At 37.8% G+C, this 27,883-nt stretch overlaps 1 protein-coding gene across 1 annotated transcript in view; it reads right to left on the minus strand.

Annotated features, from left to right (window-relative positions):
* SRPK1 (SRSF protein kinase 1) overlaps positions 1 to 27,883 on the minus strand; it is a 72,826-nt gene that overhangs the window by 21,863 nt on the left and 23,080 nt on the right. Inside the window, exons 3-7 of the mRNA XM_081140161.1 lie at positions 9,421 to 9,539; positions 7,805 to 7,913; positions 6,491 to 6,578; positions 5,392 to 5,479; positions 483 to 589 (exon numbers count right to left, since the gene is read on the minus strand). Of these exons, the coding sequence (XP_080996287.1) occupies positions 483 to 589; positions 5,392 to 5,479; positions 6,491 to 6,578; positions 7,805 to 7,913; positions 9,421 to 9,539 (511 nt within the window). The remainder of the gene's footprint in view (positions 1 to 482; positions 590 to 5,391; positions 5,480 to 6,490; positions 6,579 to 7,804; positions 7,914 to 9,420; positions 9,540 to 27,883) is intronic.

Genomic DNA, 27,883 nt, shown 5'->3' on the forward strand with positions numbered 1-27,883 from the left:
GTCAGGGCACAGGCCAGGGTTGCGGGCTCAATCCCCAGCAGGGGGCGTGCAGGAGGCAGCTGATTGCAGTTTCTCCCTTCCTCTTTCTCTCAAAAAAAAAATTTAAAAAAATCAGTAAAAACATATTTTTTAAAAATGCTCATGAATAATGTTATGTTATATAAAGAGACAGTAATGATTTGACATAGCAATTCTTTACTACCACAGAGTCAGTATTTGTAACCAGAACTTCTGAATAAGGGCTCCAAATTTCAAAAACTCAGGAACTGCACACCTTCCCCTCTAATAATTATAGAAGATGAACTGGGAGTGGGGGGAGATGGTTATGATAAAATGTTTAAAAACAGAATAAACACAGTAAATCCTATGGGCTGAATAAAACAATTTTTAAAAACCTAGTTTTTAAAATAAAACTTCTATTGGAAATAGGAAACCCTTGACACTTTACATATAAAAAAAATCACCACACAGAAAATACATACTTGCTGAATGATTTTTTTGACACAAGGCAGTGGAAGCCCTTGATAGTTGGATTTGATGATCCACTTCAGCAGATGATGCCCCAGAACTTCAAACACCATGCAGATATCTAGAAGTGTGTTAAGGAGGCAAAAGGGAGGCAAAATGTGTCCCACCCCAATGAAACTGTTATTGTATTATTCTTTCAGTATAAAAAGTTATAGAGCTTGACTAAAAAATAAAAAAATCTAGCTGTCAATATTCTAAAATTCCAAAGGTTAATTAATATTTTAGTCACTGAAAACACCCAAGAAATGGAAAATTCTGGTAGATTTGTTGATAAACCATACACAAAGGAAAAGAAATTCTGCTTTAACTATAGAAGGTAAAAATATCAAGACTTAACCTACTAAATGCAAATGCCAACATTTTAAATAATATAGGAAACTGACTTGCTTTATGCTCTGTACTTTACAAAACTTGTCTCAATTCCAGTGCCACCATGTGTTCTCTACGTGTGAGCACCCCATCACTGACACACAGCAGGAATACTATCAGCCTGTTTGCATGCAGAGCACTGTAGGGATTTTAGTAGCAAGATGTTGTTATCTTCTATCTCTAGAAGCTTCTACATAAAGTGGAAAATCAAAACATGCATATATAATAATGACCTAGTGCCCAGACTTTTGTTTTAAATAAGATTCTCCACTACATGAAAACCTAGTTCCTTGAAGAAATGGCCAAATCCAGGGTGAACCTGGAGCACCTTGCTGTGCCAACAGGAAAAAACCTGGACCACCTTGCTGTGTCAAGAAGAAACAGGAACCAGCTTGAAGAGGATGCCATTAGCCAAAGTTGAGAACATTTTAAAGAGTGAAGTTATGAATTAAGTTATAAAGTAACAATAGAATGAGTCCAAATGGATACTACAGTAAGTGTGTATTGGGAGGAGGGAAATACCTTCTTTAGAGAAAAAGTCAAGTAATAAATATACAAAGTATGACAGAAATAGAAAACCACCATTTTACAATGACTATAATAATAACTGATGCAGGTAAGAATCAATGACCAATGAAACTAAACTACTGAATGAAAGACTGTTGGGAAAATTGTCACAATATCACCCTGAAGATTGCTTATTGATTATAAAGGAAAAAGGTACTTTTAACCAGGAAAATCTGGAAAACTCTGTCAGAACCCACTGATCAAACTTCTCACCACCAATGATGAGCACAAATTCACATTACGTGCCCTCTGAGAAGAACGAAACATCATCCATGTAGTGTGGTTGGCAAAAATTATTAAAATGAATTTAACAGGGAAACAACTGGACAAATCCAAATTAAGGGACAAAACAACTGGCCTGGACTCTTTGGGGGGAAAAAAAGTTGATGACATGAGAAGACTATTCTAAATTAAAGATTAAAGGTACATGACTACCTCAGAGAAACACAAATCAAAATTACAGGAGGACACCATTCAAAGCCACTAGAATGACTAAAATAAAAAGACTAACGTCACCAAATGTAGGTGAGAATGTGGAGCGATTAAAACTCTCATATTGCGTTAGCAAAAGTATAACATGGTGCTACCACTTTGGAAAACTGGTTAGAGTTAAATGTACAACTAGGAACTTGTGCTTCAGCCAAGATGGAGTAACAGGAACTGGATTTACTCTTGCTTGAAATGACGACAACAACAAAAGCAAACAAAATACATAAAATAACAGATTTTACGATCCTGGACATCAGGCAATGAAGTTAGTGATCGCTGAGAGAAGGTAAATAAATGAGCTGAAGCCTACGGTTGTCCCGTCTGACTGCCTTGAGACTTTCCAGGCAAACCCATTCAGTAAACATATGGAGGTGAGAGTCTTGAGAGATCAAGGCAGCTGTAGTTCATAGAACAAGGTACCAGAGAGGAGACAGCTGCAGAAAAAAGAGACCCTGGAGATCGGTAGAGGGACATCCTCACGTAATCAGTAGTGTATTAATCAGAATAGGTAAATGAGGAAACTACCAGAAGCCAACAGAAATCACCTGGAAGGATTAGAGGAAATAGTACCTAGTATTCCCATAGGGCACCAACAGTGTGTGTTATCATAAAAAAGACTAGAAAAATACATAGTCAGACTCGTGAGCCAGAAATCAAACTACACATATATGGTCAATTAATTTACGACAGAACAGCCAAGATTATACAATGGGGGAAGGACAATCTCTTCAATACACGGTGTTGGGAAAACTGGACAGCCATGCGCAGAAGACCACTGAGCCACTATCTTACGCCATACCTCAAACTCAAAATGAATTGATACCTTAACCGTAAGACCTAAAACCATAAAACTCCTAGAAGAAAACATAGGCAATAGCTCCTTGACACTGCTCTTGGCAAAGATTTTTTTGGATTTGACATCAAAAGCGAAGGCAACAAAAGCAAAAATAAACAAGTGAGACTATGTTAAACTAACTAAAAATCTTCTGCACAGCAAAGGAAGCCATCAGCTAAATGAAAAAGCAACCTATGAAATGGGAGAAAATATTTGCATACCAGTATCTGACAACAGTCCAATATCCAAAATATATAAAGAAGTTGCCCTGGCCGGGTAGTTCAGTTGGTTAGAGTGTCATCCCAATATGCCAAGGTTGCAGGTTCAATCCCCAATCAGGGCACATACAAGAATCAACCAATGATGCAGAAATAAGTGGAACAACAAATTGATGTCTCTCTCTCTCTCTCTCTCTCTCTCTCTGAAGTCAATAAACAAAACGCATAAAGAAGATACATAACTCAATAGAAAAAACCCCAATCTATTAGTAGAGGGTCTGAATAGAAAATTTTCCAAAGACATAAAGATGGCCAACAGGCACATTAACCATGAGGGAGATACAGATCCAAACCACAGTAAGGTATCACCACACACCTGTTAGAAGGGCTGTTATCAAACAGACGAGATAACAAGTGCTGGTGAGGGTGTGAAGCAAGAGAACTCTCGTGCACTGCTGCTGGGAACATAAATTACTGCAGCCACTGTGCAAAACAATATGGAGTTTCCACAAAAAATTAAACAGAATTACCATATGATCTAGCAATTCCACTTCTGGGTATTTATCTGAAGGAAAGGAAAACACTATGTCAAAGAGATATCTGGACGCCCATTTCACTGCAGCATTATTTACAACAGCCAAGGGATGAACTGGATGAGAGGATAAAGAGGAGGTATACGCACACAGTAGAATATTCAACCCTAAAAAAAAGGATATCCTGCCATTTGCGACAACATGAATAGGCCTTCAGGGCATTATACTAAGTGAAATAAGTCAGACAGAGAAAGAAAAATACTAGATATCACTCATATGTGGAATCTAAAAAAAAAAACAACAACAACCCACCTCCAAACTCATAGGCAAGGAGAACAGATTGATGGTTGCCAAAGGTGGGGGTTGAAGAAAGAGGTAAATGTGGTCAAAAGGTACAAACTTCCAGCTGTAAGGCCTGTTCGGTACATGATCATTATGTTGTACACCCAAAACTCATACAGTATTATTATGTCAATTATATCTCAATTTTTAAAAGACTAGAAAAATTTGTAGTCATTGGGCACTGGGTAGTGATTAGCCCCAGACTGAACGCTGCTCTGGATCCATCTAACAAATCATAAAAGTAACATCTGAAAAGGACCAAAATGTTTGAAAGTAACATAACTGCTTCCTGGGACAAAGCTCAAGGTTACAGGAATAAAAACTATCCAGCAGCCAAGAAGGTGAAAAAATCACAATGTCTCAAAGATTACCAGGCAGCAAACTGACCCAGAACTGAACCAGATATTAGAATCAGCAGACAAGAAAAGTAAAAGCTATAACTGCAAGCTATATATTGAAAAGCATAGGCATAGAAAATAGATATAAAAGAAGAGACCCAAACTGAACTTAACGTGAGAGATGAAGACACTAGATGGAATAAATGGCAGATGAGGCACTGCAGAATATTAGTAAACTTGAAGGCATGGCAATAGAAACTATCCAAAGTGAAAAACAGAAAAAAATACTACAAACCAACCAACCAACCCACACACCCACAAGAGTAAGCTTCAGGGGGCAATTTGAAGTGACCCATAAAAATGGAGAGGAGCCCGGCTGGGCGTGGCTCAGCGGTTGAGCATCGACCTAGGACCCAGGCAATCGGGGTTCGATTCCCAGTCAGGACACATGCCCAGGTTGCAGGCTCGGTCCCCTGCATTTTTAAATAGTTTATGAATAGGCAGTTTTAGAACTTCTAATCTAAGTGATACGCTATCATTTATTCTGAAAAATCTTATAGGCCTTATTAGCATAACTGTTGCAACAACCTTTCAATTAGTTCACTGCATGTTGCTCGGAAGTTAACTTGTGAAGAAAATCAGCTGAGCTTCCTTCCAACTCTTAAAATTCTAGGAATCCATATAAAAACATAAAACAAGTCAGTTTTTTCATTATAATAGTACATGAACAATCACACACCTGTTCAGATTCTAAACATTAACCTACACATGCAACCTCTTCAATGCTGGGCCTAGTAGATAATAAATAAAATGCATTAAATTCTTGTTTATTCAGAATTTATCATGAAAAATTACTTTTATTAAAATTTGTGCTAATTGATAAAAATCACAAAACCTTTACTTCATAATACAAGGCTGTTTCTAAAAAAGTTCTTTTGACTTTGGTTTAATTGGGTCAAAAAGGAAAAAAGCCTAAAGCAATACTGTAAGAAATCACAACATACAAAGACATACAAGATTCACATCTGTGGTCAGAAATTTACAATAAAAGAAAGTAATTTAATTTTAGTTTGCTTTGAGAAAAGAGACCAATGCTGTTTATACAAATCTGGTCCCTTTTTGGGATAAAGTTAATTCATGACTTATTTTCCAATAGGTTCTTAAAAGGATACGTGTTCCATTAACTCCTGATATTTTAAAGTCATCTAGCAGTTGAACAACCATTTCTTTATTTGGATCATTAGGGTCTGAATTGCGAACCTATAGTGGGGAAGACAGTATTTAGTAAAAAGAAAAGCACTGAAATAAACCAAATGGCTACCTGCAGCAAATATAACAAAAGATTAATTACTCCAAGACAGAGAAAATCTATGAGAAAAACATATTAAAATTCTAATAGCTCAAACAGGAAAGGAACTTAAACAGTTCACAAAAGGAAATGTATCCATTTTTTTCTACCCAAAGTATGACTCCCAAATTAACTCTTGGTAACCAGGCCACAAGGAATTAAGGAGCTTTTGCAGGCTGTAAATCGACCACAGCACTAATGACACTGTTTATTCAGCTATTTTTGTTCAAAGAAAAACTTTGTCAATGAAGGAAGCAGTACATTAATTGCCTTTTGGGCACGCGCTCCTCATTGTGTCACAGGCTGACATTCTGAAAAGTACTTCCTCGTCTAACATCATCACCTTACAAATAAAAAATCTAAAGTTCAGAAGAAATAAAATGATGAGTTGGAGGATATGCTGGAATAGAGATGATCTTAAAACCTAGGTTTTCTAACTCTGACTTTAAGCTCCTTCTACTACGTTGGAATTTTCCCAATTTATAAAAAAACTGAAAATAAGTTTTTGATAAATATACCTACATTTCCAATATAAAGGAATTAATACAATGCTTATTTTTATAACACCTAAAAACATAAAATAGATATTATATATTTGTTAGCACAACTTTCCTTTTAACCATATAGGAAAGAAAAGAATTCTTTGTGCTATCTGGCATATAAAACATGCTCAAATTAACATTTTTATTTGAAAGTTTTTTCAATGTGTATGTAGAGGGAATTTCCATGACAGCATATTCCATCAGTTCCCTACAACATGACCAAAATGTGTAAATATTGTTGTCTTCCTCTACCTCTTTAAAGATAGTGAAACTTCATAGTAAATATTAGCCAGGCTAAAGAATTTACACTTTGCATGTCTTAATTCAATAAAACTTTATTTAATGCTTCACAGTTCACACATATGATCTAATAATACTCACTGATTTCAGCAACCGGATTTCATCTAGTGCTGTTTCAGTATAATGTTCAGCACTTTTAACTACTTTCATAGCTACAAACTTCTTTCCCCTAAGAAACAAACATAGACAGTTAGGACTAAATGTCCTCCCTTACTTTAGGAAGCTACGATTTTGCTATAATGGGAGACAGTGACAAAAGCACCACTATTGATTTCATGTTTCCTTGTACTCAAACACAGGCTACTTCTATGGGATCACTTGTACCCATCAATTAACTGGCCAGATTTACTTTACAGAAAGAAAATCTGTTCTTGGGGAATGCCAGTAACCAAACATTTTCTCTAAGTTAAAATTTACCTTCTTAATGTCTCCCTGAACCCAAGTAAAACCATGAAAAGGGGATAAATAAAAGGGGGGGGGAAATCCCACCACACCTGAAGTATCCTGTCTATCTGGTAAAAGCTTAAAGGTGAAAAACTGTAATACTTTCCTATAAGAAGCCAGAAGAAAAAATAGGGTGAAAACAAACTAATAAAAAAATTAAGCACATAGATAGCAATTACTGTCTCATCAAAGACAGAAGGTACACTTTTAAGTAAATACCCAATGGTAACTGCCTGTGATTTTTATGTAGAGAATAGTTTTAGACTGTATGGCTGAGCAAATCTGTTACCAAAAGAAAATGTAAGAAAATCTCACACAGGTTGGTCTTGGGCATTGATTTTCAACCCATGTCCTGCAAGAATTTTTAAAACATGCAATACCTGACTATTTAATCAGGGGCACTGACCTCTTTTCCCTTAGACTGTCATTAAAAAAATCACAGCCAGCACAGCAATAGCCATCTGGTGTGAAGGCCCTGTCTTGAACCATAAACATATAGGTCATGTAATAGAGTTGCATCTTACTGGTTATATTAAGAATAAGGTTGCATCTGATTGGTTAATTCCTGGTACCAGAAACCCTTATATACAAGTATAAGAACCTGATTTTTAAAAAGTCACTTTGCAGCAAAAAGGATAGGTAATTACTACATTATATATTTTTTGTGAATCAATTTAACTGTACTCCAGTGAGGAAAACTATGAATTTACATATCATCCTTTCAATAGCTGTAATGCTCTAAATGCTTTACTGATGCTAACTTAGTTAACCTTGGTCTCTAAGATCTTCACCAGAGGAGAGTCATCTCCAAGAACACAAAGGTTATCAACAACAAAACTCTGATCAAGAAATCAGTCCAAATCAGACGGAAGGTGGGTCAGCTCTGGAAAATCACACAGAAACACTTAGCTATCACTTAACTAACTCTTTTGCAGGACCACTAACACTTACTGAATATCCCATGATAACCACACTGTGGAAAAGTGTCCCCAGCCCAACTTTCGGATCACATGATATCTTCCATTGAATAGATCTCCGATTTTCACAAGATGATAACCTCCTGGAAGAAATAATAGGAGGGAAACATCCACTTAAGTGGTATGAAAAGGTATCTTACATCCCATTTTTAACATCTATATGTCTTTTATCAAATAAAAATGATTTCTTCTATATTATCAATTCAACAGAAGAAAAACTTAAGTCAGCCACACAGTATCACTGAACTCATGTTACAAAAAAAGTCTTAGAGAATTAAATTAATGATTTAGATGGAGCAAGTGATACTTTGTAGAACAACCAATAGCTACTTAAAAAAAATATTCAAACAAAAATAAGGTTAGGTATTACCATATGCTTGTCCCTCATTAATCCAACAGATTTATCTAAACATAAGTCTATAGTTGCAATATCAGGATTATTTTCAAAAGGAGGGAGATCAATGAAACCTATTTATTTAACTTAAAAAACAAACAGCCAGGCTGGGCGTGGCTCAGCGGTTGAGCATCGACCTAGGATCCAGGAGATTGAGGTTCGATTCTCGGTCAGGGCACATGCCCAGGTTTTGGGCTTGATCCCCAGTCAGGGGCATGCAGCAGGCAGCTGATCAGTGACTCTCTCATCATTGATGTTTCTATCTCTCTATCCCTCTCCTTTCCTCTCTCTGAAATCAATAAAAATATATTTAAAACAACAACAACAACAACAAAAACAGGCTCGGCTGGGCGTGGCTCAGCAGTTGAGCTTAGACCTGGGATCCAGGAGATAGATGGAGGTTCCATTCCCGGTCAGGGTGCATGCTTGGGTTGCAGGCTTGATCCGAAGTCAAGGGTGTGCAGGAGGCAGCCGATCAATGACTCTCTCATCATTGATGTTTCTCTCTCTCCCTCCCTCTCCCTTCCTCTCTCTGGAATCAATAAAGATATATTTAAAAAAAAACAAAAAACCAAACCAAAACAAACAGGATGTGCTTCCCTGAAAACATAACACAACAAAACCCAGGAAGGCCTGAAAAGGCTTCTAACAGTGGCAGGAATCAAGTTATTTTAACATCTATCTTTGCCTGATGAGAACAACCACCAGGCTCTGCTAGATGGTAAGATACATTCTACTGTAAGAATACTGAAGAGTCTCATAAAGAAACAGAAAAGCTATCAGGCAATCTTATGACACAATTTAAGTATCTATAATTCCAGTTTAACTTATTTTAGCAATCATCACTATGAGAAAAAAGTGATAAAAAGGTGTTTTGCAAAAGTCTACAATCAAATCTTATCACTGGTTACTTCTGGGTGACAGCATTAAAGATGGCTTTTATTTTCTTTTTGTTTAATATATTTCTGAAATTTTCTAAGGTAAATAAATATGCACTTTTGACAGATTTAATATGAAACTAACCTTTAAATAAATTAAGTCAAACTAAGAAGAAATACTATTTCCTATACCTAAAGAAAAAAAATGCAGTAAACAGAAAGCATCAAAACTTTACAATGACAGAGCAAACATTCAAATGAGAATCTGCATACATGTGGATCACGTCTCACTGAGTCTCGCCCTACAGAAAGCCTCACCTTTACAGTAATCATTGGGATCCTCCTGCTCATCATCATCAGACCCTAGGATCTCCTCTTCCTGTTCTGGCGGATCACTCTCAGAGTGGGTAGCAGAGCCTCGGTGCTGAGTTTCAGATCTAAGAAATAATACAAACATGTTCAATTCAAAAGGACAGGAGAAAATAGGACTTTAAGAAAATATCATTATCAACCCTCCCCACCCCCCCCACTTAACAGATAATATAAACAGAATATTATCCAATGGCAGCCTAAGATAACATTAGCTATCACTTTACCTCATGTTAGGAAAATACCACTTTTTAAAAAGTCAGTACATGATTAAATAAATCTGGAAAATATACAGGGTGGGACAAAAGTAAGTTTATAGTTGTGAGTGCATGAAACACAAGAGTTTATTCTTGTATTATTTATAAATTACTGTATTTTCCATACAATCAACTCTAAATAAACCTACTTTTGCCACACCCTGTATATAAAAGTACAAAAGGAAAAAAGTAATTAAATCACAATATCCAAACATAATTGCTTGTAAAACTATTAGATTTTCTTCCAGTTATTTCGCTTTATTTTTAATAATTTTTTTAAAAAGTCCTTATCCGAGAATATGTTTTAGAGAGAGAAAGAGAGGAAGCAAGGGAGGGAAACATCCACTGGTTGCCTCCCCCATGCACCCGCAACTGGGGATTAACCCTGCATGCACTGAGAACTGAACCTGACACCTTTTGGCACCAGTACAGGATAGGATGACATTCCAACCAGAGCTATGTTGCTGTATTTTTATTAAAAATGTATTTGTAATTATGTACTATATAAAAAATTTGTATCCTGCTCTCCCTGCTACATTATAAACATTTTCCCTCAGTTCTATGCAATCTCTTAAATCTTACATATTTCCCTTAGAAGTATCAGCACTTACTTTGGCAGATTCTGTTCAGCTGCACATTTAACTTGCTTCTAACTAAAAATAAAGCTGTTGAATACTTTTGGATAGCCTTTACTCTGTATTTAGAATTATTTCCTTAATGTCAAACTACCAGATAAGGACAGAAATATTCTCCCTATTTATAAAAATAACATGTTAAATGTAGAAAATTTGGAAAGAAATTATTTTGTTCTATAACAAATCTAATCTGAACAAATGAACATTTTGGACTATTTCCTTCCAGTCTGTGGCCATGAATGGTTTATAGGATTATATAGTATGACTTTTCTAAAAGGGTTGTACTTTGGTATTTAAGGATTATCAAGTTCAGAAAACTTAACTTCTTTGATAGGCAAAAATAATATCTCATTTTATAATGTATTAAAATTTTTTACTGATTCCTTTCTCCACATGCCATCAATTAGTTATATCAAAATTTTCATATACTGAGAAGTTCAGGAAGCAGAAAGATTTGGATTTACCTTCAGGTTTTAACACATATTAGCTGCCTGCTTTATAAAAGGCTTTAAACAAAAGCAGCAGGGTAGATAATATTTCTTTCAGTAGTTGTACTTCTCATTTCTCAGTATTTTATTTACCTTTTCATCAACCTGTTTGACCAGACCGTTTTTCCACAAAATTTAATGAAATAGAAAACAAACAGCAATAATAATAGCAAAACCAGTTATGTGGGTTATGCAAACATAAGAACTATCTTAGCAAGCATGACTAATTATTCAGATTAGGTATTTGGTGGCCATTCCAACCCACCTCAATTTTTGGTACTTTTTTTTTCTCCCAGGAAATACAAAAGTAGCTGTATGATTGCATGACTCAGATTTATTCATGTTGGATAGTGTACGTAAATGCAGTACTTGCCTCTTCCCACAACCACATCAAACTTATAACTAAACAGCCCTGGCCGGTGTGGCTAAGTGGTTAGAGCGTTGGCCTGTGCACTTAGGGGTTGTAGGTTCAATTCCCTGGACGTGTACAGGAGGCAACTAATCAATGTCTCTGTCTCTCCCTCCCTTTCACTCTCTCTAGGAAAATCAATAGAAAAAATATCCTCAGGTAAGGATTAACATCAACAACAAGAACCACCATCATTTAGGACCGCCTAAAATCTGGATAAAAGGCATCAAGTCCTACAACTAGAGAATTAAAGAATCCACAATGAGACTGGGGCAACTCCTGAACAGCAGTTCTTCTGCTGCAGTCACAGCTGGTCCAACAGCTGACTGGCCTGGGGATCAATCTCTCTCAGTGATGCCAAAAGCAATCAAGGCTCACCTACAACAAGACAGTGCATATAACCCACACAGGGGTGCACCTAGAATGCCCAGCTCAGATGAGTGGGGAGGCTGAGCCACCAGGCCCTACAGGACATCTACTACACAAGGTCACTCTACCAATTCCAAGAGATGAAACAGCTCTACCTAATACACAGAAACAAACACAGGGAAGCAGCCAAAATGCGGAGACAAGGATACATGTTGTAAATGAAAGAACAGAAGAAATCTCCAGTAAAAAAACTAAATGAAATGGAAGCAAGCAAACTACCAGATACAGAGTTGAAAACAATGGTTATGAAGATGATCAAGGAACCTAATGAGAACTTCAAGAAACTTGGTGAGAACATTAATCACATAAAAAAGGACCAGTCTGAAATGAAGGCTACACTAACTGAAAGCAAGAATAATTTACAGGGAATCAACAGTAGAGCAGAGGATGCTGAGAATCAAATCAGCAATTTGGAACATGAGGAAACAAAAAACTCCCAACCAGAAGAGCAAAAAGAAAAAAGAATCCAGAAATATGAAGATATTGTAAAGAGCCTCTGGGAAAACTTTAAGTATACCAACATTCATATCATGGGGGTACAGGAAGGAGAAGAGAGGAAGTAAGAAACTGAAAACCTATTTGAAAAATAATTACAGAAAACTTCCCCTACCTGGGGAAAGAAACAGACTTACAAGTCCAGGAAACACAGAGGGTTCCAAACAAGAGGAACCCAAAGAGGCCCACAGCAAGACACTTCATAATTAAAATGCCAACAGTGCCCGGCCGGGCGTGGCTCAGTGGTTGAGTGTCGACCCAGGATCCAGGCGATCGGGGTTCGATTACCAGTCAGGGCACATGCCCAGGCTGTGGGCTTGATCAATGACTCTCTCATCGTTGATGTTTCTATCTCTCTCCCTCTCTCCTTTCCTCTCTCTGAAATCAATAAAAAGATATATTAAAAATAATAATAATAATAAAAAATAAAAATAAAATGCCAAAGGTTAAAGACAAAGAGGGAATTTTTTTTTTTTTTTAAACATATCTTTATTGATTTCAGAGAGAGGAAAGTAATGGGGAGAGAGATAGATAGAAACATCAATGATGAGAAAGTCATTGAGTGAGCCTGGGCATGTGCCTTGACCGGGAATCAAACTGCAATCTCCTGGATCCTAGGTCGATGCTCAACCGCTGAGCCACGCCCAGCCAGGCAAAGAGGGAATCTTAAAAGCAGCAAGAGAAAAGCAACTGGTTACCTACAAGGGAGCACCCATACTACTGTCAGCTGATTTCTCAACAGAAACTATACAGGCCAGAAGGGAAGGGCATGAAATATTCAAAAGTAATGAAAAGCAAGGACCTACAACCAAGATACCTCTACTCGGCAAAGCTATCATTTAGAACTGAAGGTCACATAAGGAACTTCACAGACAAGGAAAAGCTAAAGGAGTTCATCAACACCAAACCAGTACTACATGAAATGATGAAGAGTCTTAAGGAGAAGAGGAAGAGGAAGAAAAGAGATAAAAAATATGAACAATAAAATGACAATAAATACCTAATTATCAACAATTGAATCTAAAAATAAAAATAAATGAACAAGGAGTCTAATCAACAAAACACATTGCTGATTAAAATAGAACCAAAGGCATGGACACATGAAACAGACTGACAAATCTCAGAGGGAAGGGGATGGGGTGGGAAAAACTCAACCAAAGAACTTACATAAGTATATGCATTATCCATGGAGACAGACAATAAGGTGGTGAGCCTGTGGTGGGGTGGGATCCAGGGGGAGAGGGGTAAAGGGGGGAAAAGGAAGGGACATCTGTAAAAATCTCAACAATAAAATTTTTTTTAAAAAGTCAATGATAAAGAAAGAATTCTAAGGGCAGCCAAGGAAAAAGAAAGTAACCTACAAAGGAACCCTCATCAGGCTGTCATCAGATTTCCCAGCAAAAACTCTACAGGCTAGGAGTGGTATGACATATCGAAAATACTAAAAGATTAAAACTGCCAGCCAAGCCCTGGCCTGTGGCTTAGCTGGCTGGAGTGTTGTCCTGTACACCAAAAAGGTTGTGGGTTCAGTTCCCGGCTGAGGTACATATGGGAGGCAACTGATCAATGATCCTCTCTCACATCAATGTTTCTTTTTGTTTCAAATCACTAAAATTAAACAAACAAACAAACACATCCTAGGGTGAGGATTAAAAAACAACAACAAACTGCCTGCCAAGAATAATTTATGGACACAAACAACAATGTAGTGAAGGCCTGGGGCGGGGTGGGATCCAGATGGAAGGGGGCAATGGGGGGACATCTGTAATACTCGCAACAATAAAGATTTTTTAAAAACCCAAAAACAGCATCATTCCGTCCTGGCTGGTGATACTCAGTAGCGTATGGGCTTCACACTGAAGGATCTCAGGTTCAATTCCTGGCCAAGGGCACGTATGGGAGGCAACCAATCCATGTCTCTCTCTCTCTCTCTCTCTCTCACACACACACATACACACACACACACACACCCCAATAGAAAAAAATATCCTTGGGTGAGAATTAAAATCAAACAACCCTGCACAATCCAATGTTGTTTTCTTTCTTAGTGAAAACATGTCTTTGGGAAACTTATTTAAAATAGTAAGAAACTATAAGGCCCACTTTCCTAAGTAAAAATAATGAGTATGAACGAACATCCCCAAATTAAAGATTAAGATGGATTTCTAAAACAAATTCCCTGATTTCAAATTTGTTGCCTTTTACAATTAAAATTAAAACTTGATTGTAAGAAGAACTACAATTGTGAAAATGTTGAAAAGCAGTGAAATATAAGCAGTGAAAAACAGACATGAAAATGCTAGATTAGGATTCCACAAGTATCATGAGTAGTAATGTTGAAAAATTATTTTGTAAAGATTTGAAACATTTTTTGAAGCAAACATATTCGTAAAAATTTTACTGATTCCTTTATAGATTTCTCTGTTTTTAGTTATAAAGCTGAACATTATTCTCCTAGCCGGTTTGGCTCAGTGGTTAGTTAGAGCATCAACCCATGGACTGAAAGGTCTCAGGTTTGAGTCCAGTCAAGGGCACATACCTCAGTTACAGCTTTGATCCTGGCCCCAGAGACAACCAATTGATTTGTCTCTCTCACATCAATGTTCCTCTCTCTCTCTCTCCCTCCTTCCCTTCCAATCTCTCTGAAAAGCAATGGAAAAAATATCCTCGGGTGAGGATTAAAAAAAAAAATTTAGAAAAAAAAGGAGACTGAACATTATTATCAGTCTCAGTTAAATGGTTCAAAACTCAATTATAAATTACAAGTCTCAATGTGAAATACTATTAAGTCTCCACCCTGACACTCATTGGTACATAAGAAAACATTTTTATTCTAAACAGAAACAGATTACCTAAGGGGAAAAAAACTTACCTTAAAAATTTCATTAAAAACGTAATTTATATTTAAGTATTAATTTTTAATCCTTCATTTTCATACTCATATTTACCAGTAACTTCTGGAGAATGAGTGCACAGGAGGTAAATTTATTAAGATCTCTCCTATCTTTATTTTACCTTTAACACTAGCTGCCAATCTGGGTAAAAAATAAACTGCTCTGTTGTTTTCTATGGTGCTGTTGACAAATCCAATCAATTCCTTCTGATTTTTCAGCCTTGAAAAAGGTAGGGTTTTTTTGGTGTGTGTTTTTTTTAATTAAAGAGTCTTCTATTTAATCTCCATTTTCTAAAACTTCCTGAATGTTTTTTTACTAAAAATCCATCTTGCTAAGTACTTTCTATTTACCTGCAAACTAAAGATTCAGTCAATTCTGATAAAATTTCTGGTATTTCCCTGAAAACTTCATCCCCTTAATTTTATCTACACTCTCTGAAACTATTCTCTCAGATACTGGACCTGATCCCTTCGTCCTACACTTCATCGATTTCTTATGTTTTCTCATATTTTCTATCCCTTTAGGTTTTTTTTGGTCTACTTTCTAGACTGATCTTCCTAACTTGTGTTACCTTTTTTTTTAAAAAAATATGTTTTTATTGATCTCAGAGCGAGGGAGAGATAGAAACATCAACGATCAGAGAGTCACTGATTGGCTGCCTTCTGCACGCCCCCTGGTGGGGAATGGCCCGAAAACCAGGCATGTGCCCTGACCAGGAATTAAACCACAGTCTCTTGGATCATAGGTTGATTTTCAACCCCTGAGCCACGCCGGCTGGGTACTAGTGTTGTCTTTTGAATTTCTACCAGGTCTTTAATTTCCCAGAACTGTTTTTGCTCTTGAATAATCCATTTTTACAGACTCCTGCATTGTTTCAATGATGTACTGTCTTCTTTTATCTTAAGGATCCAATTTATAGTTTTAAGTTTCCTTCTCATCGGGCTTTGTCTTGGCTTTCTCAAACTGCCCATGTTTCACTAATGCTACACTTTACTTTTTTTTTTAATTAAAAAAATTTTTTTTTTAAATTTCATGCTGTTCCTTCTCTTTATTTATTTTATTTTTATTTTTCTAAATTTATCTTTATTGTTGAAAGTATTACAGGTGTCCCATTTTTTCCCCCTAGTTGACTCCCTCTACCTCGCTCCCACCCCCTCCCCAGGCCTTCACCCCGTTACTCACTGTGTCCATGGGTTATGCTTATATGCATGTAACTTCTTTGGCTAATCTCTTCCCACCCTCCACCCTCCTCCAGTCCTTCCTCTGAAATATGATCATCTGTTACATGTGTGAATGTCTCTGGATCTATTTAGTTCATCAGATTCTTTTGTTCATTAGCTTCTTCTCAAAGAAGACCCTTCAACATTTCTTGTAGTACTGGTCTGGCAGTGATGAACTCCTTTAGCTTTTCCTTGTCTGAGCTCTTTATCTGACCTTCAATTCTAAATGATAGCTTTGCTGGGTAGAGCAATCTTGGTTGTAGTTCCATGTTTTTCATCACTTTGACTATTTCTTGCCACTCCCTTCTGGCCTGCAAGGTTTCTGTTGAGAAATCAGCTGACAGTCGTATGGGTGCTCCCTTGTAGGTAACTAATTGCTTTTCTCTTGCTGCTTTTAAGATTCTCTCTTTGTCTTTAAGCTTTGGCATTTTAATTATGATGCGCCTTGGTGTGGGCCTCTTTGGGTTCCTCTTGTTTGGAACCCTCTGTGTTTCCTGGACTTGTAAGTCTATTTCTTTCCCCAGGTAGGGGAAGTTTTCTGTAATTATTTTTAAAAATAGGCTTTCAATTTCTTGCTCTCTTTTTTCTCCTTCTGGCATCCCAATAATACAAATGTTGGTATACTTGAAGTTTTTTTCCCAGAGGCTCCTTACACTATCTTCATATTTCTGGATTTTTTTTCTTTTTGCTCTTCTGGTTGGGAGTTTACCCTCTACTCTACTGTTGATTCCTTGTAAATTATTCTTCATTTCAGTTCGTGAAGTCAGTTCAGTTCATTTCAAACTGGTACTTTATTATGTCATCGATTTTCTCAGTTATTTTCGTAAAATTCTTACTAACATGGTTGAGCATACTTACAAACAAAATTCTGAACTCTGTGCTTGTTAGCTTGCGTGGATCTATTTTATTTAGTTCCTCTTGTAGAGATTTCTTCTGTTCTTTCCTTTGTGACATGTTTCTTAGCCTCCACATTTTGGCTGCTTCCAGGTGTTTGTTTCTATGTATCAGGTAGAGTTGCTATGTCTCTTGGAATTTGTAGAGTGGCTTTGTGTAGTAAGTGTCTTGTACGGTCCAGTTGCTCAGTCTCCCCAGTCACCTGAGTTGGGCCTTCTTGGTGCTCCCCTGTGTGGCCTGTTGTAGTTGAGCCTTGGTTGCTGTTGGCATCACTGGGAGGAATTGACCCCCAGACCAATCAGCTGTGAGGACCAGCTGCAGCTACAGCCAGAGAGCTGCTGTGCTGGAGACACCCTTATGGAGCAGGATTTACTTCAGTGGAGCTTTGGTGTTCACCAAGTGCGCCACTTGAGTATTTTAGTTGTGGATGTGGAAGGGTTGTAAACCAGCGTGGTCTAGTCTGACCATCCGGTGCACTGTCTCCGGGGCCTCCAGGGAGGTGCAAAGTCAGCCCCTGCCAGTGCCTTCCCCAGGGCCACCCAGCATGAGCTACACAGCAAACCATAGTTGGGTGATACTTGTGCTGGGCTTGGAGGTGCCCAGGAGAGGCCAAGCTATGAGCCACTGCAGGCTTGCCACTAGATAAGGCCTGGGGATCCTTATCAAGCCTTATGGGGGAGGCTGCTGCTTGTTTGAGAGATTTTAGGAAAGTCCAAAGCATGAGGCTCGAGAGGCCACTTGCATAGAAAAGTCACTGGAAGTGGCCTGGATAAGCTTGTAGGTGGGAGGGGCGGGGCCTCCGGGAATCACGGGGCGGGGCCAAAGGTGTGTGTCAGGTGCTGGAGACTCAAATATGGCACCTGCCTGCCAGCTGTGTGCCAGGAGGACTTGCCAAAGGAGCCATGGCCTCCGCCAGCCCTTCTGTCTGGGAGGAAACCTCCCCTCCACCTCTTGCCCCGACTTCAGGCAGGTTAGTTCCTCCCCGAGTGCCCCGGGTTCTTTCAGGCTGCTGCCCGGCGCTGGGCTCAGAGGGAGCGCGTATGAATGAGTCTGTGTGCGGGCCCTTTGAGAGGAGCTGCTGGAACTCCCGCAGCCTCCGCGACCCTCAGCACTGGTTTCACAGCCTGAAGTTGTGGGATGTCTCTTCCCGGCCCTGGTGCCCTGGGCTGGGGGCTTGCTGTGGGGCTGGGACCCCTCACTCCTCCAGGAATCCTCCGCTGCCGAGATTCCCTCCTGGGTTTCAACTGCGGCACCAAGCGTGGGCCCAGGGCCCCGTCTCCACGATTCAGCCTCGATCCGCCCACATCTCCGCCCCTCCTACCGCTCTCGGTGCTGCTTCAGGTCCCTGGTTGTCGGGCTTCTGTTCAGACAGATCTCAGGAGGCTCTGAGTGAGGGTGGTTCTGTATTTTAGTTGTGATTTTGATGTGGTTGCGGGAGGCAGCGGGTGCAGCTGTTACCTACACTGCCATCTTGTTTCCTCCTACATTTTACTTTTACACATGATGTCCATCAAGGAATATCAAACAACTGAAAAACAACTTTGTCAAAAAACCCCCAAAAAACAAAAAAAATTTTGAGGAGAAACAATTAATATTAGATAATGAGAATGATAACATAATGACATGACTACAGAATTCAAAATTGCCCTAGCTGGTTTGGCTCAGTGGTTAGTGTCAGCCTGTGGACTGAAGGATCTCGGGTTCAATTCTGGCCAATACCGAGCATGTACCTCAGTTGCAGCTCGATCCCCGGCCCTGGTTGGGGTGCGTGCAGGAGGCAACCAATCTGTGTGTCTCTCTCACATTGATGTTTCTATCTCCCTCCCTCCCTTTCATTCTCTTCTGAAAAAGCAATGGAAAAATATCCTTTAAAAAATATCTTTTTTAATAAAATAGAATTCAAAATCACTGCAACCTTGATGGGTGTTAAAAGTAGCATAAAAAAAAAAAAAAATCAATGCTACAGAAAGTAATTTCTTCCTTGAACAAAAAAGGAGTTCTAAAATAATTTCAGTCTTTGCTTTTAAACTCTTCATATCTATTTCATGTCTTAAGTATTTGTTAACCATGTTCAGAAGAAAATACTGCCAGTACTTTAAAGCTCTCAAAGCATATAAAATTTAACTCAGTACTGCCTACAAAATCTAATATAAAGTGAAGTAGACAACATATCAAATTTTAACAGCAGCATGCTTTCAAAGGAGTCAAATAATTAATCTGACCAAAACACACCAGTAATGTTTGAAATAGGAATATACTTGGCTAGGGTACAGAATGGAACCAAAGCAAAAGTCTGGGAGGAAGGCAGAAAGCAGTGTAAAAAGCTTGACAGCGTTGCTCTTGTTATATTTCCAAGCTAAACTTGACATAGTTCTACAGTGTGAACAGAGAGATAATAAAAACCAAACTGGAGCATTTCCTCTTATTTCTAAGGATCTTTTCAACTCAGATTCCATTTCTGGTATAACCCTCATTCCTAACAATCCTTCACCCCAATCACTAGTTAAACAGTAAAAGCAAAATACCAAATAAAAATTTACTCGGTCTTTTGTGGACAAATACTATATATTCATAACTACCATGAAGAATATGCTACTTATGAGTTTTCACTTACACATTTCATAAATTTATATATTCCAATTAGTTACATGAGCACCCCCATATTAAAAGAAAAACCAGTTTATTACTGACACAATAAATTGTGCTTTGTAACCTACTAGTGGATTGGGTCTGAAGAACACTGACCTAGAAATTATTTAGAGAGATATAATTCACATGACATAAGTTCACCAATCTAAAGTGTATAATTCAGTGGTTTTAGTATATTCACAGAGTTGTACAATCACACCACAATCTAAACTTTCACCCCCATGAAAGGCCCAAATCCATTAATCACCCTTAAACACCTTTCTCCCAGACTCTGGGAACCACTAATCTACTTCCTGTTTATATGACTTTTCCTATTCTGGGCATTTTGTATAAATGGAATCACACAGTATGTAGTCTTTTAGACTGACTTCTTTCAATTAGCACAGTGTTTTCGAGGTTCACCCATTTTGTAGGATGTATCAGCAGTTCATTCTTTTTTATGGCTGAGTAATATTCCGTTATATGAATACACTACATTTTATTTATCCACTCAGCTCTGATGGACATTTGAGTTACTTACACTTTTTGCCTATTATGAATCATCCTGCTGTGAATGCCCTAGAAGAAGCATGGGCAATCACGTTTGTAATAATCAACCACCAACCAACCAACCAACAAAAACGCAGGAAACCAAATGTCCATCAAGAGGAGAATGCCTAAGTCACAGTGTTCTGACCGAATGAAATATTATACCCAATGGTGAAAATGATCGAGCAAGACGCAGCAGCATGAATGGACTGCAGAAACGTAAGAGGAAGTAAAAGCAGCAAGCTGTAGAACATATGTAATATGCACTACAGAATGGCCAATACAGTTAAAATACAAAGAAATACAGAATTGCAAGGAGATAGATAATTCCTAGAGATCCAGTATGCAGTACAGTGATTACAAACAATAAAGCTGTATTACAAACATTAAACTTTCTGAGAAACTAGGTCTTAATTGTTCCCACCACTAGAAGAAATGCTAATTACATGCTCCAACAGAGATGTTCACTAGTGGCTACAATGGAAACTGTATTGTGATATAAATGTATGAAACCAGTATGATGTATACTTTAAACTTACAATTATTATATACTAATTATATCTTTAAAAAAAAAGCTGAGAAAACAACAAAATTCATGCTAACTATTAATTCTACAAGGGAAACTATAAGATAGGGAGATGATCTAGGAGGAATACACATGATATCTCTGGTGCATGGTAATGAGATTTTTATTTCTTAAGCTGAGTAGAAGCTATTATTTTATCATTTACTCATTTCATTATTCATCATTTTATTAATTCTTTTTTGTATGTGTCAAACCTTTTGTTTAAAAAAATACCGGTTATGATTACTTTCAGGTTCAAGTATGAATTCAATACATGGCTTGTACTGAAATTTTGGCCTGTCAAGATTTTGCTAAAACATATATTAACCTTATCCATCAAGTTATCACAGTTAATCATGCCGTTATTATAAAAATGTAAATGGGGGAGGGGGAATGGGAGAGAGTCAACTGCATTCTTTAACCCATGAAAGAAATCTGTACCTGCACAAAAATTTTCTGTTACTTGTCTGGAGAATAAACAGTTCAAATAAACTAAAACTGTAGAGAATTTAAATTACAAACAAACTTGATCTAAATTGGTATATTTGTATGTATAACTTTCTATCCACTCTTTCCAAACACATCAGAAAAAAAATTTTTTTTTAAAAAAAGTACCCAAATAGGGCACACTATAGAATAAAATGAAAATATCTTAGCAGATCTTGTTTCAAAGAGGAAATGAAATTTTAAATTTTGAAGTATTTAGAAATGAGTGCATTACATGTTAAAATCTGTGGTATACTCAGTTTTACACAAGTGAAAAATTCATAACCATGCATACAGCAATTAGAAAACAAGAAAAGCTGCTATTACATGAACAAATAATGAACTAGAAATAGAAGTAGAAGGAATAAAAATTTTAAAACTCCAAATCAAAAGTTAATTACTTAGCAAAGTTATTCACTATTTAATATACATATGGAAGACCATACAAAAATTATAAAGATGTTTGACAAAACTGAAGATGCATGCATTTGGGATTGAAACCCTCGATAAACAGAAATAAACTTACTCAACTCAGTTAAAGATACCTACTAGAAACCCACAGAAACATTACACAAGCACTCCCACAAAAGACAGAAGATCTTCATTACAACAACACAATTTTATGGCTACTTTTCCAAGTTATACTGGCAGTCTTAGATAGTAATTTAAGGCTAGAAAAAAAAAATCAGAACTGCTACAATTACAAAATAGTTATTCACCTAGAAAATCTGAGAAAAATAACGGGAAAATCAGTACAACCAATACAAAGTTTTAGGTAATAAGGAGATCACAAATTACCATACAAATTAAAAAAGCAAGTGTTGCCCGGGTGGTGTGGCTTAGTGGCTGAGCATTAACCCATGAACCAAGAGTTCACCGGTTTGATTCCTGGTCAGGGCACGTGCTGGGTTGCAGGCTCCAGCCCCAGTAGGGGGTGTGCAGGAGGCAGCCAATCGATGCCTTCTCTCATTGATGTTTCTCTCTCTATCCCTCTCTCTAAAAAATCAATAAAAACATATTTTTTTTTAAAAAGCAAGTGTTTCTACATACCAGCAATAACCAATAAAAAATGTAATGGATAAAAAGCAATAAATTTATAATAGCAATCACAATAAAAACTTAAGAACATTAAGAAACACACACAGCCCGGCCAGGCGTGGCTCAGCGGTTGAGCGTTGATCTAGGATCCAGGCGATCGGGGTTCGATTCCTGGTCAGGGCACATGCCTGGTTGTGGGCTCGATCAATGACTCTCTCATCATTGATGTTTCTTTCTCTCTCTCTCTCTCTCTCTTTCTCTCTCCCTCCCTCCCTCCCTCTCCTTTCCTCTCTCTGAAATCAATAAAGATATATTTTTTAAAAAATAAAAATAAAATAAAACTAGAACTTAAACACACACACACACACACACACACACACACACACACACACACAGGTATATTATGTCCAAACAAACAAACAAACAAACAAACAAACAGGAAAGCTACTGACTAGTTCCAAACGGGAAGAATCAAAACTAAACCTGTCAATTTTCCAGAAAGTAATCTATAAATTCATACAAATTCAAAGCAATCTCAACTGAAATCAACAGGATATTTTGTAGAGCTTTCCTTGGAAATAAAATTAACAAAAATAGCCAAGAATTCTTTGAAATAGAGAAATGACTGGGAATTTGGACTCCAGATAGCAAGATAGAATAAAAAGCTATAGTAGTTAAAACGCTGTAGCACTGGTACTGAATTAGAATGAAATCTAGCCACAGACTTAGGTAAATAGGGGAACTTAGTATTGGATAAATATGGCACTTCAAAACAGTAAGAAAAACATGAACTATCTGTTATAATAACTGGGAAAATCAACTATTTGGGAAAAGGGACCTTCTAAGAAAGGCCAGGAAGGTCAGAGTGAGATGTGATAACAATGTGAGGGCCATGAGCCAAGGAATGCAGATGACCTCTAGAAGCTGGAAAAGTCAAGGAAAGAATTCTCCCCTAGAGCCTCTGTAAGGAACATAACATTGTGTCCTTTTAAGCCACTAAATTTGTAGTAGTTTGTTATAGAAGCAATAGGAAACTAATACAGCAGTTTGGCTTACTCAAACATGTGAATTCAAGAAAAGATTCAAGTGGTCTGTAAACACATGAAAAGATATCAAAATCAATAGAAACAAAACCATTAAAATAAGAACCTTAAAAAAAAAAAGCCCAGTTATTTGGCAGAAATTAAAAAGGATTAATTTTACATGTTGACAAGGATTTGGAGGGAGTGGGTGGGCATTCTTTTATGCTATGGATGGAATAGAAGTTGGTGAAGACTTTTTACAGGTAACTTGGCAATTTAAAATATTCATATCCTTTGATTTAGTAATTCTGCTTCTGGGAAGCAATAATTATGGAATGGTTAAGAGTACAGGAAAGTTACGCTGGAACCCATGCTCTTACCCTCTATGTTGGCAATTTTCAACCTTTTTCATCTCACGGCACACATAAACTAATTACTAAAGTTCTGTGGCACACCAAAAAATATATTTTTTGCCAAGGTGATAAAAAAAAAAAAGGTATTGTAATGCCAGAAAGAGGGCTCCCTTCCTTCCCCTCTCTTGCTGTGGCCTTCCACAATTTATGCGAAGCCCCTGGTAATTAAGCCCCAAGATTGCTGGCTCCTCCGATTCAAACAGCCCCTCTGTTCAAACTGCAGGGAAGGTTAGCTGCTCTCAAGGCTACCTTCTTGCTCCCCCGCCTCCCTGCTGTTTCCACAGCTCGGGGATAATTCACACCCAGGAGTCTCCAGTGAGGAGAAAGTTCCCTTCCCCCTGCCCCTCAAACCAGCCTCTTCTGAACTCCTCATAACTTCTGCTCTGACCATGTTTTACACGCCTGGGGAAAATACTGATAAGACACCTCCCTAGGACATCTGCCAGGCTGTTTCCTGGAGAGCAAACAAAGTATAACTTTTCAGGACAACCTCCCCGGTATCTGCTCAACTTCTAGACAACCCCTCCCCTCCCCCTTCCTTGTCGCCTAGCAACAGTACCTGCTTAAAACCCCAGGCCGCCCTCCGTTTCTTGCCCTTGTATTGAGTAGCATGCATCAGTGGCCCTTTCCCTTCTTGGGGAAGGTAAAATAAACTTTCTCTCTACATCTCTTCTTTTAGTTGTGAAATCTTTCACAGCTTGGGCCCCAGTACCAAAAGGAGTAATTTTGATTCATTCACATTGACATTTATTGTTGTGTTGGCTGTTGTCATTCATTTTTTTATTTGACAGCCTAAGGCAAATAAGTCAGTGCCCCTGACCAAATAGTCAGGTACTGCATGTTTTAAAAATTCTTGTAGCACGTTTGAAAATCGCTTCTCTGTTATGTTTTTCATGATAGGTATAATGACTGGCATTAAGGTTCTAGAAGGGGAGATAAAAAGGAACATATATCTCTGTAGAATTTAAGGTCTCGTGGTCCTTTCGCATAGAGGAAAATCTATTTTTTTTTCCTATTTAATCTGAACGCCACGAATTTCCTGATGCAGATATGATAATCTTACTGGAACTATGAAGACGCAGGAACAATGCTAAATCCTTTTCCCTCTGCAAGTGTTTGGTGTACAATGTATTTGTTGTCATTTTTTTGTTTTGGAAAATTCGAACTGGAGCCAGAGGTCAGAGGGAAGTCTTGGGGAAAACCCACAGACAAGAAAGTATGGTTGAGACACTGGAAGAACCTGGCAATGTGATAAATTAACCCCCCCCCCCCAATTTTAAGAGAAAGGTTATTTAGAGAATTACAAAAGTAGTAGTAGTGAGCCAGTTGGGCTGTGCAGGCTCAGGAAACAAATTACAGAGGTAGAAGAAGGGGCCTTGGAGCTTAGGAGAGGGAAAGGCAGAGGTAATGCAAATGGGAGGAAGGAGAGGGGGACAGGAAAGGTGTGGGTATGCTCCTGAGGAGAGTGCCAACAAATTAACTTTTTAAAAAAGATAGTAATGGATACTTGAGAAGTTCATTGCATAGAAACATTTTCAAATATAGTGAACAGTCAAAGTGGAGCACACTGATTAAGGGTTTCAAGTAGGTGACTCTTTTAGCAATAATTACTATTTTTACTTCAAAGGAACAGATTTGGTAACCATTTTTTACATAAACAAGGGTGATTTATACAGTCAATAAATTTACTCAGCCCTCTCCTGTTGGATGCTTAGGTTTCCAGTTTGTTCGAAGAGATTATGTCTCTTGGTATTAAAAAAAATAAAAAGTGAAAGCCTTTGTAATTAAAAGCTACACAGTCCTCTGTCCCATTCTCCATTCACAGGCCTACTTCCTAGGGCAACTATTTTTACCTGTCTTTGTGGTTTATTCTTTTGTTTTTTGTTTGAGATACTATCAACTGACATAATAGCATTATTACTTTCAGGTTACTTTGTTTAGATGCACATCTCCAGCATACTTATTGCTACTTCTCGACTCATCAGCTTTAGCTAATACTATCAATTCATGCTATGATTAAAAACGATTTAATTCACTGTTCTACCTCCATTCTCCCCCCCCCATAATCACTATATTTAGATCCAGTTTTTAACAGCTTTTTTGACATACAACTAATAAAACCATAAATTCATCCATCTACAATACAAGATTCAATGGTTTTAGCATATTTACAGAGATGTGCAATTGGTCCACAATCTAAATTTAGCACATTGTCATTACAGCTCCCCCCAACCCCAAGCCCTTTATCTGTCACTCATGCTTATACCCTTCCTCCAGATTCTGGCGATCACTAATCTTTCTATCTCTATGAATTTGCTTATTCTGAACATTCCATGTAAATGGAATAATACATGTGATCTTTTGTGACTTTTTTCACTTAGTGTAATGTTTTCAAGGTTCATCCATGTTGTAGGATGCGTCAGTATTTCATTCCTTTTTGTGGCTGAATAATATTCTATTGTAAGGATATACCACCTTTTGTTTATCCATTCATCAGTAGATGGACATTTGGATTGTTTTCACTTTTGGGCTAGTATGACTAACACTATTGTGAGCATTCATATACAATCTGTTGTGGCCACATGTTTTTATTTCTCTTGGATATATACCTAGAAGTGGAATTAGTGGGTTATAGGGCAATTCTAACGTGTAAGACTTTGAGGTGGCAAACTTCCCCAAAGTGGTTGCACTATTTCACATTTCCACCAGCAATGTATGCGGGTTCCAATTTCTCAACAGTCCCTCTTGTTATTGTCTATATAGAACCACTTTTATTACTTCGTAACTTTACCTCAACCTTTATGCAGTGTAAGCCCTGGCATCTGTTGTTGTTTCTTTGTAATTCAAGTACCTGGCTGAAGCTTTGATTCCTAAGACATCCACTTCCAGGGCAGCTATGGTGAATAAACACCTGGCCAACCACAAGACCACATAAAGAGCCAGGCCACCTCCCCCTCTGAGGCTCCTATGTCTGAGAAGTCTTGATTGATTTCAGTAACTGACCATTTGGGAGACTTATTTTCTCTTCCCATGCTTTTAAATTCACCAATAAAAAGTGAACCCCCAAAACCCTGGACATGCACCCTCAAACCCAGTAAAAGCAGCACCCGAGCCTGTATAAACACACACTGCTCACTCTCCCTCCTCTTCGCCCTCCCACCTCATTGTGTGGTCTAAGGGGTGCTGTGTAATATCCAGTCCTCTGAATAATAAACCTGTATCCCCGTATCTTTTCAAGTTTCCCAATGGTTATTACTGAAGGTCTTGTAATCACAAGAACCACCAAAACAAACAAACAAACAAACAAACAAGCAAACCCCAGAAGGCCAGGTCCAGTCACAACAGTACAAAACAAATTTTAGGGTTTATGATGTATAATTTCATGCCATCTGCAAATAAGAGTTTGAAATGCTAGGACTTCCAATACTATGTTGAAGAGAAGTGGTGAGAGTAGGCACTTTTGTCTTGTTCCTGATCTTAGAGGTAAGGCTTTCACCTTTTCACCAAGTATGATTTTAGCTATAGGTTTGATATACATGAACTTTATTACGTGGAGGTATGTTCCCTCTATACCCCCGTTGTTGAGAGTTTTTATTATAAAAGGATGTTGAATTTTGTCAAATGCTTTTTTTCCATCTATTGAGATGATTGATTATATTGTTAATGTGGTGTATCACAATGATTTGTGGATGCTGAACCATCCTTTCATCCCTAGAATAAGTCCCACTTGATCATGATATATGATTCTTTCAATGGATTGTTGAATTCAGTTTGCTAATGTTTTGTTGAGTATTTTGACATGATGTTCAACAGGAATATTGACCTGTAATTTTCTTTTCTTGCAGCATCCTTGTCTGGTTTTAGTAGTGCTTGCCTCATGAAATTGTTAGAAAGGAAAAGGGTCTCAAGGTTGGGCCATTCTTACTAAGCGAAATGTTAAAATGTAGCACAGTATTTTGCAGGTGCAGCAGTAAGTAGTGTAAGCTGACA

This window comes from Miniopterus schreibersii (assembly GCF_964146895.1).
Source record: "Miniopterus schreibersii genome assembly, chromosome: 6".
Lineage (NCBI taxonomy): Eukaryota > Metazoa > Chordata > Mammalia > Chiroptera > Miniopteridae > Miniopterus > Miniopterus schreibersii.